A 12,301-nucleotide genomic window follows, 5' to 3' on the forward strand; every position below is an offset into this window, starting at 1 on the left:
AATTAATCCTCTCCTTTGATGTTTGCTAATCCTTTCAGGTGATTGGCTTATGATCTTGACTGAGTTGTCTACATTTGATGTTACTCTTGGGTAAATTATGCCTTATTTTTCATAGTATTGCCCCATGCATCGCACGGGTCCCACTAGTTATCAATATATAGAAGCTTGGTATATACTTGAAGTCATGTTTGCCCTGTTTGGGTGCACAAACGCTCTGCACTCATTGGAATTTCAAATGCCAATGAATGCCGATTCCATATTTGGTTGCCAATATTGTATTCAAACTCCACTGACTCCCAGACACATTTGGAACATCATTACTTTTTTTTTTCTTAGGTGGTGCCCTTGTGGTGCTAATATTTCTCTCCTCATCTTCCAACCAAAATTTTCATCAAACTGCAAAGTCCAAAGCCTTAAGCTGGGGACATTTGTTTGCCCTTTAACAGAGAATAGTAATAAATAGTAGAAGGTTGAACAAGAAACTTCAAAGAAAACATAAAAGGTTAGACAGATGTTGCTCAATATGATGAATAGGTTACATGTAGGTTTGTAGTGAATTTCCTCAAGAGAAATGCTAAAAAGGCAGTGGCTGTTAAATTCTTTCCAAATCACCATTTTTCAGACCCCACACGTGTGATGAGGAAATGATCAAATTCATTGATTCAACCGGCAGCCACAAGTCTAGCTTACTGCCGTTTACTCCACCGTGAACTGATGATACTATGAAGCATCAAACCTGGTATAGAGTTCTTCCAAGAAAAGGCCAAGTCCGATAAATTTGCTGAGAACATGACAAAATTAGAGCAAAATAAACAAAATTCCCCTTTGCACGAGGAATGAAATAAACAAATTATAAGTATCAAAAGACTTTTATTACATACCTACAATAATATACGCTCCAATGGGTAAAAGATCTCAACGGGTTGAGTGTTAGAAGTACGTGTGTGTTGATGCCTAAGGGCATCGTGGGCATTGTACTCTTCTCTCTTTATATAATTGAAAGTGATCCCAGTCCAGCCGAACCTAAGCATTGAGTTCCCGTCACTCGGACAGTGACCATTTGCTGAAACATTAGTGTGAGCAGTTGATGTCGTAAAACGTCCATATACTTAAAACTCTCAAGTCTGATGAGGGCCTATCCTCTGGCTTTGAATCTGTCATCTTGTATTTCGTCCTTACCTTGATCATCTGCTTGTTGGTCACCTATCCTCTTGCTTTGAATCTGTCATATTGTATTTCTTCCTTACCTTGATCATCTACTTGTTGGTCTAAAACTAATTGACTAGTGATGAATCCGCTAAAATGTGTGATCATCGCCTTTAGTCACCGGTACAAGATCATGGATAATATCACATCCATGATCTTGTAAGACAGACTTTCAGCTACATCACCATGAACTGGCTTTAAGTTCATTACCATTCTCAACAACCTTTGAGACACAAATCCCAGCCAACAGTTGAAATCGTCAAGCCACCTACTGTCCAGGTCCCATGTTCAATGTCCAAAAAATATAGAAGAAACAAGAAGGAATCTAAAAATCGAGCATGACTACGGAGATTGAGAGATAAGGAGGCATCTAATAACTAAGCATGGCTACAGAGGTTGAGACATGGAATTTGGGGAGAAGATGGTGTTATGGAGTTCCAATGCAGGTTGTTTTATGGAGGTGATAAATTTTTGGAGGGTAAGATAGTGAAGCTTTTGAGTCCAAGATAAAATTTTGGAGGGAAGATGGTGGAGCTTTTGAGCTTAAATACTAATGAAATTGAAGATCAAGATATGAAAAAAGGATATGGGAAATGGAGGTTAAAAATCAAGGAATTTTGAGTTGCAAGATGTAGGTTTCTCAACATGAAATAAGGAATTTTTAAAGTGTCTTTTTTAATGACAAAGAACGGTCTTATTGGAGATGCAGGGTGCCATCAATCAAATAAGTGTTAAACACCGTGAACAATAAAAAAAAAATGGAGTGATGACTTTTGCATATGGAAATGTTTTAAATTGAAAAGATTTAATCACCACAAATGATAAAAAAATATGGAGTGATGAGTTTTGAATATAGGAATGTTCTAAATTGAAAAGATTTAAGAATAAACGGCTTCTGAAATGTTACGAAAGCAAGTCTTTATTTTGAATTGTCAAACGCTTTATGTCGAAAAACAGAATCTGAATTCTGCCAATGAGAAATCTTACAAGCAACTACTAATGGAAACTAGGAAATGTATAATTTATGCTTTAGAGGATCAAGGCAAGATTGTGAGGATATGAACAAAGGCATTTGGAGCCGAAAGGGGAACTTTCTGCCGGGAAAGATTGGATTTTGTGAACGACTATATAATTATGTTTCTTCATAAGGATCTTCCTTTGGGTTAAGAAAAAAAGTTTACAGTTCGCGTACAGATGATCTCCACAGATTCAAAACTAGGAAAATTTCAATATCAGATGAAGACTGTTGACTAGAAAAGACAAAAAAATTTCACACCAGAGGTGTGGTTCATCAAGCTGAGAAATACGCATGCATGCACGCACACATATACATACAAATATATTGTGAATTAAGAAAGAGTTACCACATGGTTGAGTCACTAGAGTTTTCCATTTGGCCATATATACATATATCGTGAATTAGGAGACAGTAACCACATGGTTTGAGTCACTTTACATTTGGTAACCTGGAGTTCTGTCTTGTGGCTTCTGAGAATCCAATGACTGTGTCATTGAAGAACTCGTACCAATCTGCCCTGTCAATTCCAAAACACTCCAATCTTTTTTAGGAATGGCGAAAGCTGGAGACTCCAAAACACTCTCCGAGCTGCTAGCCTAATATTGCAAATAATTACTGGCCTATCTCCTTAGCGCACATCTTAGTGGATAAACCAGTGACCAAACCCTACTTTGAATTCAGCTCGGGCCTTGACTTGAGCAGATTGTTGTTAGTAGAAAGGGACCGTGCATTGAACCCAAGTCTTCTGAGCTCTGAAAACTCAATCGTAGAATGGGCCTATTCCTCCATTTTTAAGAACTCCTTAGTGTTGCTTATGATACCCTTATGATATGGGTTTCTATATCTCATTTCTGGTATAGGTTGCCCTGAAAAAGTACATTGGAAGGACTCATGAATATTGTTAGAAACATATCGGAAAGAAACTCAAACGACATCTTAGGTTCAATAGTTCTTGTGCTGATATATGTATTTTACCTGGTTGAGACTGAACAATGAGTTGGAACTCTGGATATTTCTTCCAGTTTATCTGAATAATCAAATGGGTTATACACATATAAATGTTGGGAGCAAGATAAAGAGAACCAAGCACAGCTACGAAAATCAGTAAAATAATTGCTTTAAGAACCTACCCACTCATCGGTTTTTATGTTGAAACAGACACAATAAATATGCCATATCAAGAACACAACCTAGCAAGCCATTATAAATTACTCTGTTAGATAATCTGATGAAGTATCATGGCTATCACTTGTTTGGCAATGTTTCATTCTCAAATAAACATAAGCAGGAGAAATTAAACAAAGTTAACAACATAAGCAGAAAAAATTAAACAAAGTGAACAGGATTCAAGAAGCATCTAAAAGAAATAACCTTGTTGTATAACTAAATCAACTTCCAACCCACATGATACCCAGGAAAGATTTAGGAGACTGATATCTGCACGACCATGTTCCGATAATGGGACAAGTCACCTTGTAAAACACATTTCAACCAGCCGTCAAAGGCTATTACCATTCCCAAAATGCTCTCAGCAGCCAATCAGAGAACTGTAAACCAAAGTGAATAATCACAATATCAAATCATGGTTGTGCGGATTTAACTTCACTGCAAATATGTGATTGTTTTTTAATCTGGAATGTAACAAGGAACCCATGCTGACACCTTAAATTTTATTGATACTAAGGAAAGATAAGACGAGAACATGTCACCTTCCCTCAAAACCCAAAAAAGCAAGAAAGGAATCAGTTGGACAGAATATTAGAAATTCCCATACAACAAACCTTAAAGCACCCTTTGTAGGACTAGGAAGGCCTTTCCTTTCCTGAAAGACTTGATTATATTTCATATCACAGCCGAAATTAGCAAGAGAATTCCACTACTTGATTGTCTTCTCTATATTGGTAGGTAAACCTCAGCTTGATCTTAATCTTAGTAATGAGATCCTTTAAATCCTGCTAATAATAACTTATATACCATGGCGTCTCCTTCCTGGAGTTATCATCTCAATCATAGCCTTAGGCCATGTTCACCAACCATAAACCAAAGAATATTAGCTTACGAAGTGGTGAGAGAGGATGTGAGACAGTCTAGAGAGGGACCGAGTGAGGAGAGGGTGAAAAAAGGATGAAAAACAAGAAAATAAAAACTCTGTTGAAAAATGCAATTTATTTTTTCCATGTTTTTTTACATTTCTCACCCTCCCCTCATCTCTCAACACTAGGGAAACTAATATTCTTGGGAGAAAAAAATTCATGTTTTGGCCCGCAAGTTAGTACCAACTTCATACAAATGAGAAAAAGAAAAGATAAGCATACTCATATGACTCCTACAATTTAAAAAGTTTGATAGCGGCGGTCATAATTGCCATACAATATATCCACCGATAAAGGATTTACCGACACTACATAAAGAGGCTGATTTTTTATTGCCTATAATCTGACATAGATGTAACTCAAATTAAGAATGTAGTTGAAAAACATTGATCAAAGCACCATTTTTAGATTGAACACATGGTGTATTTCTAATTTCCATCATACTTACAGACCTACGTTGCTGTTAAGAGCATTGAAGCTATCTCTACAAATCAATGGTCCCTATAATGTGGTAGAGAAGATCTGTTGACTACCAAAAAATTAAAAAGATCTGATTAATTTTTAATTGGTTGAAGATATATTTACAATTTTCAACCTTGAAATTGGTACAATATGTCATCGTTCCATTGGATTTTCCAATTATGTTTGAGACTGGAGTGCTTTGGACCGATCTCTTAGCCTTCCTAGAAAAACGTACTGTGAAGAGGAATACATTTATATGGAGGGGAACTTCATTCCTCATCCTTTGAGTATTACATTTTTTTTTTCTTGGGTGAGAAGAAATTTAAAAGATATTTACGAAATAGATCTTATGTGCAATAATTTTTCTAGTTTAATCTTAGAATACTGTGAGAATTTTTGTTTTTTGTCATATTTGAATTTGTCTTTCAATTCCTAGAAGCCGAATTACAAAAAGAGAGGTTCTTTTGAAATGCAATTACTCCAACAACAAAAAATTGCAATTGTAACTTCAATCCTTGGAACAATATGCTGTGTGTATGTGGGGAATCCCGAACTATAATTACAATCATGTCCTTTCCATGAGCTTAGTGAAAGATCAAATTCGTTGCTCGCAGAGGAGTAATCTTTGCAACTAGCACACTTGTATGCTTAATTTTACTTACAACCCTGTATTAGCTAAGTCAAGATGGAAAGCTCCTTCTACGTCATTTGCTGAGGTGGATGAGTGTTGGCTATCTTGAAGGTCAAGGATGGATGACATGCAGGAGGCCTAACACAGAGGAAACTAGAGATATAACAATGGGTTCATGAACAGAGGTGCCTCGCAGCTAGAGGAATCAACACCAAGAATGAGCCTGTTTTTAGCCTAAAATATATCTAGGAACCTGAGCAACACCTTATATTTTATTAATAAGAATAAAAGATACAAGAGGAGGAAATAAATCCTTGCCTCTAACCTATCATAATACAAGAAAAGTAATAGTAAAACGAAACAATTATTACGTATATAAGGACTAGATAGATGGTCGCATCTATCAGCTCCTCTGGAATTGTTCGGTAGGCAGTCTCAAGTGCAAAAGACCAAATTTATGCTGGTGTCACAAACATAATTTGCCAAGAATGAGATTGGCATGTTATTAGAAAAAAACATTTTCATCAAGTTTCTTAGTAGTTGCTGAGGTAAGATGAACCTTCACCCAGTAGTAAGGCCCTATTTTGTCTTTGTCCGTGGATTCCAACACCAAGATATCGCTCTCTGATCACATTTATTTCCTTCGCAACATCTCCCACCTCCATTCGTTCTCTTGATGATTCTGCAGAACATACAATTTCAATCCTCACTAGTGACGCCAAGCACTCTTGCAATCGACGTTTCTTATCTCTGTCATTCCCAATATTATTGGTAGCTCTGACTTCTTCATCTTCTAAAAGTAATGGATCTATAATATCCATCACTTGTCCAGGAAAAGCCATCTCAACAAATTTTCGAAGGGTTAGGCCATCCTTAAACATGTCACTCGTGGGGCTCTTTCCAGTGAATATCGCTAATAGAAGAATCCCATAACTATACAAATCTCTGGCCATGGAGATATGGCAACCGGTTCCATATTTTGCAATTTTACACATATGGTATGCTTTTTTATGACAAAGGAAGCAATATGCTAATTAGAAACTAAAAAAATAAAATAAGAGATCTGATTATTAGAAACAAAATGGAAAATTTTTTCTCAAAGAAGTGAGAGACAATAGAATGAAATCTTCAGATTAGAACCCTTACTATCAAAGAAGGACTTTAGTGTTAAAAGAAATACATGCCATAAGGCATCACAAACTATAGGCTAAACGGGAATAATGACTTATCTCAATGTAAGAAAAGGTAATATTTATTTCCAATCAATGAGTAGATGGCCGACATGAAGAGTACAATTTCATACATGTTAAAATCAATTCAAGAAAAACATTTTAATCATAGCATTATAATAGAAAGAGGACTACTAACAAAACGGAAATCCGTTTTGAACAAAAAAGCAAGAGATCCTATATCATGAAACGTGTACATGCAAGAAAACAAATAAGTTTCTTGTAGTGGAGCGCTCGAATGTTTTCCTATTGAAATTTCGAACATTTAACTTATTATTGTCAAGAATTTCTTCTAGTGCACAATTTTTAACACATCTGATCCTGGTCTGCATTGAAAGAGTAGTTCAATGGAGAGAGAGAGAGAGAGAGAGAGAGAGAGAGAGAGAGAGATGTGTAGTCAATCGTCATGAAAGTAAACAATGAGAAAGTGGATAACACCTCTCATATTTCTTATATTGATGGCCCACAATCCAAAAGGCCTATATCTTAGGGAAATTATGATAAAGCTTAAAAGGCATTAATTTATGAATAGTTATAAAAATCACCAATCGATTATCTAAAAATAATTTAAAGATTATTTTACCCATTTTACTTTCTACTTAATTAAGCAGCGTCAAAGACAGATATAGGAATAAATAACGATTGAATAACAGATAGCATATGGCAATGTTCCTATTGTTTTTGTTGCAATGTCAACTCCCTTTTACATGTGAATCTTTGTGGAAAATGGGTCCATCATATCAATTAATTGATCTGGCAAAGTTCTGTTTTTTTTTTTTTGAGCAACTTTGGTTAGTGAATGTTCTGATTATTTGAACATTTTGTTTTTTATGTTTAGAATTTCCCAATTATTTTGATAAAACTTGTCTCTTTTTTTTGAGTAATTATCTGGTAGGATTTTCCTCAATCCCAACCATCTTTTTGAGGCATAAGCACTACAAGAGTAACTCATTTTTCATGTGACTTGCTGGTTTTATATGCATGTCTACATTTCACACATGGATGGAATGCTTATATTTTTGGCCATTTGGAATTATATTCACTTTGACAAAAAAAGGACAGCTAGTTAAAAACTTACTATTTTGGTTGAGAGTTTCTGATTAAGGGCCTCTTTGGATACCACCATAATACTCTCTATAATCATTTTCATACAATATTATATGCAAATGGTTTTTAGTGGTATCCAAAGAGGCCCTTAGGCTTTCTCGTGCTACATAAGCGATTTTAAGTTTCAAATATTCCATAAAACTGACCAAATAAAAAAAAATGAAGACAGGCAATAAAATTTTTACCTGGAGCAATGTACCCAATAGTTCCCTTTAACCGAATCTTGCTGCTTCGATCTTCAGAGTTGCCAATAATTCTTGGAAGAAACCTGGCTAACCCAAAATCTCCTAAGTGAGCATTCATGTCTTCATCAAGAAGAATGTTACTTGGCTTTATATCACAATGAGTGATTGCTATATGGCAATGATGGCGAAGATATTCCAGTGCTGAAGCAATGTCAATTGCAATGTTCAGCCTCTTACAGAAGTTTAGACATCTTAATAGATGTTGCCCAGAGCTACTTTTGGGTGCAGCCACTTTTCTAGACTACCATTTGGCATGAACTCAAACACAAGAGCTTTGAAATCATTACCTTCAAAATCAATACTCGAGCAAGAAGTTAAGATCTTAATAAGATTTCGATGGCGAATGTTTCTCAGTGCTTCACATTCATCCATGAAACTCTTTGCAGCTCCACGTAATTGAAGGTTGAGTACCTTCACAGCAATAACATTTCTATCTCGCTCAAGAACTCCCCTATACACTGATCCGTAACTTCCCACGCCTATCAAATTGGCCGAAGAGAACCCATCTGTTGCTTTAAAGAGATCTAAGTAAGAAACCTGTAAATATTGACCCTCCTTTGCAGAAGTGGAAGAGGGTTTCCTCCTTGACTTTCTTGTCAAGCAGAGAGCAGCAATGACACATAGTAAGCAAACCAAACATAAAACTGAACTTATGATTGGGATGATTACTCTGGAAACAAAAGATTTGCCTCGTTTCTCATTAGCCAGGATGGGGCATGCAGGCAACTTCAATTCTGGGATGCCACCACAAAGATTGTGGTTTCCGATGACCGAAATTGCACTTGCATTTCTAAAGATCCCTTGGTTTGGTACTTCACCCTTGAGGTTATTAAATGACAGGTTTATGTATTGCAAAAATTGAAACCCTTCAAGGTACTTTGGAATATTTCCAAAGAAATTATTGGATGACAGATCAAGCACTTCAATCGCAGTTAAGGCGTTCAAAAAAGGATGAATGGTTCCTTGAAAGGAGTTACCCTCGATAAAAAGATTAATTAAGCCCTTACAATTTGCAAGAGTACTTGGGATCTCACCTGACAGTTTGTTCCAAGAAATATCCAATTCCCCTAGATTCTTCAAGCTGCCCACTTCCAATGGGAGGGAGCCAGTCAAAAAATTTCGAGACAAGTTGACTTCTATTGATAGGGAGGAAATGTTGATAACTTGTTTTGGTATGGTACCATGAAGGTTATTTTGACCCATTGACAGTATAGCTAGACATTGACAGTATACCAAGAGTTGAAGGTATGATTCCTTGCAGGTGGTTTTCTTTTAGATAGAGTTGGTTTAATCCAGTAATGTTGCCTATGGACGATGGGATTTGCCCTGATAAACTATTTGCTGACAATTCCAATCCTTGAAGGCTTTGAAGCTTCCCAATTGAAGTGGGAATAATCCCAGTGAGGAAGGTTTCACGGATAGATAAAACCTGTAAGTTGAAGAGATTACCAATATGACTTGGGATGCTGCCAAAAATTTGGTTTGTGCCTAATGTTATCAGAAGTGTCAGTCGAGAGATTGACTATGGAACTAGGAATGCTGCCCCCAAAATTGTTATTGTGTACGATCAAAGTATTTAGATGACTGTAGTTGGTCAAAGAAGAGATAAAACTCAAGTCATCAAATTTGCCAGTTCCCAGATGATTACCCCACAACGAGAGATAGTTCAGATTCTTTAGGCTTCCAAGATTTTCAGACACCGGTCCGTGGAAGTAGTTCTGTGCTAATTCAAGAAATTCGAGCCTTGAAGCATTAGATATTGACATTGGAAAGCGTCCGGTAAATTGGTTACCTCCTAAAAGTAGAGTTTTGAGATTAGGAAGAGAAAGCCCTAGGTCGGGTGGAATGCTCCCGTTGAGTTGGTTTGACGTCACGGCAATTATCTCTATAGACGAGAGATTATAAATAGAGGAAGGAACAGTGCCAGATAGTTAGTTTGAAGAAACTCCCAAGTCTTTTAGGCTCTCAATTCGGGAAATTTCATCCGGGATGCTTCCTTTCAAATGATTTTGAACTAGATAAATACTGATTAGGGATGAAAGGTTTCCGAGTGAACGTGGAATGCTTCCTGTCAGGTCATTTTCACGGAGATCCAGCCAGAGGAGCTTTGACAGAGTGCTAAGCTCAATAGGAATTTTCCCCGTCAGTTTGTTGTACTTTAAATCGATGAATCGGAGGTGGGTACAGCTGGTGAGATTTGCTAGAATTTCCCCTTCAAAAAATTTTTGGCTCAAATTAAGGTATCACAGGCTGAATAGACCGCCAATTTCTTGAGGTATTTGGCCATTGAAGTTGTTTTCTTGGAGGTTGATTTCCTTAGAATCATCCTTAACAGTTCGAACTGTGGAGGCAAAAAATGGACAGATTTGTGAAGGTTTATACACGTCCATTTTACCTCCACAAATCGTAGGGTTGGGATGATCCTATGGAGCTGATTTTTTGTCGACACCTTATCTATGTGAGGGCCAATCAAATGAATTGTTTGAATCACCCAAACAATATGCCCTCCACTGTATTTTAAGCTAGTGTGTAGATAACTTATCTACACTTTTGTGTAGAAACTATTTTCTCATATATATATATATATATATATATATATATATATATATATATATATATATAGAGAGAGAGAGAGAGAGAGAGAGAGAGAGAGAGAGAGAGACGTAGGTAACTTACCTACTGTGTCGGCTCAAAATACAATGGGGGCCCATATTGTTTGGATGATCCAAAGCATTCACTTGATAGGTCCTCACATAGATAGGGTGCGACCAAAAAATCGGCTCCATAGAATCATCCTAACCCTTCAATTTGTGGAGGTTAGAATGGACGGGTATAAACCTTCACAAATCTATCCATTTTTTACCTCCACAGTTCGAAGGGTTAGGATGATTCTAAGGAACTAATTTTTGGGCACACCCTATCTATGTGAGGGCCTATCGAATTAATGCTTTGGATCATCCAAACAATGTGGGCCCCCTTTGATTCTGGCTGACGGAGTAAATAAGTTATCTACACGATCGTGTAGGTACACCTCTCTCTCTCTCTCTCTCTCTCTCTCTCTCTCTCTCTCTCTCTCTATATATATATATATATATATATATATATATATATATATATATATATATATATATATATATATATATATATACCTTTTTAGGCTCCACAAATCGAAGCCTTAGGATATTGAGCCGATTTTTCGGGCACACCCTATCTATGTGAGGGCCCATCAAATGAATGCTTTGGATCACCCAAACAATGTGCCCCCACTGTATTTTAAGCCCACAGAGTAGATGAGTTATCTACTCCGGGGAGTAAGAACTCCTCTCTCTCTCTCTCTCTCTCTCTCTCTCTCTCTCTCTATATATATATATATATATATATATATATATATATATATATATATATATATATATATATATATATATATATATATATATATATATATATATATATATATATATGAGAATAGAGTTCCTAAGGTGTCACCTCATATAGCTTATATGAGGTGGCGCTCACAAAACATAAAGGGCCCACATTTTTTGGGCGTTCCAAACCACTCATTTGAAAGGCCCTTAAATGGATATGGTGCCTACAAAAAATCAGGTCCATAGGATCATCCTAACCCTTCCATTTATGGAGGTTAAAAATGGGCAGATTTATGGAGGTTTATACCCATCCATTTCAACCTCCACAAATGGAAGGGTTAGGATGATCCTATGAAGTTGATTTTTTGGGCACATCCTATCTAAGTGAGGGCCTATCAAATGAATACTTTGGATCATCCAAACAAAGTGGGCCCCTTATGTTTTTAAGTGCCACCTCATATATGCTATATGAGGTGACACCTTAGGAACTCTGTTCTCATATACTAGCAATATATATACTAGCAAAAAACTCCATGCGATGCACGGACCGACAAAGAAATGTACAGACCGCATCATAGGTTGATCCAAACCGTCCATGTGATGGAACACAACATAAATAGGTTGTGCCCCACAAATCATTTCCATAGGCTGATCCTAGCCCTCCTATCTATAGAGGTTTCCATAATTCCTGTTAAATCGGATGGTTAAGATCACCCTATAGACTGTTTATTAAAAAACCATAAAGGAGGGGGGTAAGATTGAAATTATATGGCTTTAATGGGTGCCTTCGTTAAAAAGCATAAAGGAGGGGGTAGGAATGAAAATATGTGAGTTGAATGGGTGCATTTGTTAAAAAAAGTGATGTGCAATTCTCATAGATTTTCAAAAAATTCTCTTCTTTTCTCTTCTGCTATATAGTATACTAGTTGTAGACCCGTGCGATGC

At 36.6% G+C, this 12,301-nt stretch overlaps 1 protein-coding gene across 3 annotated transcripts in view; it reads right to left on the bottom strand.

Moving 5' to 3' along the window:
• Positions 1 to 2,520: 2,520 nt before the first annotated feature.
• Positions 2,521 to 12,301, bottom strand: part of LOC143880197 (palmitoyltransferase AKR1-like) — a 75,074-nt gene continuing 65,293 nt past the window's right edge. Inside the window, exons 1-5 of one of the 3 annotated variants that reach the window (XR_013251578.1) lie at positions 7,932 to 10,341; positions 3,596 to 3,771; positions 3,355 to 3,414; positions 3,200 to 3,251; positions 3,078 to 3,090 (exon numbers count right to left, since the gene is read on the bottom strand). Coding sequence is in view for 1 of the 3 variants with exons in the window: in XM_077383007.1 (XP_077239122.1) it covers positions 3,002 to 3,090; positions 3,200 to 3,251; positions 3,355 to 3,414 (201 nt within the window). In the remaining 2 variants the exon portion in view is untranslated. Of the gene's footprint in view, positions 3,091 to 3,199; positions 3,252 to 3,354; positions 3,415 to 3,595; positions 3,772 to 7,931; positions 10,342 to 12,301 lie in introns of those variants that run through there. The other 2 variants (XM_077383007.1, XR_013251579.1) reach the window with 2 other exon arrangements.

Source organism: Tasmannia lanceolata, unplaced genomic scaffold (genome assembly GCF_043159265.1).
Source record: "Tasmannia lanceolata isolate RefF3 unplaced genomic scaffold, GAP_Taslan_0.1 ptg000006l, whole genome shotgun sequence".
Classification (NCBI taxonomy): Eukaryota; Viridiplantae; Streptophyta; class Magnoliopsida; order Canellales; family Winteraceae; genus Tasmannia; species Tasmannia lanceolata.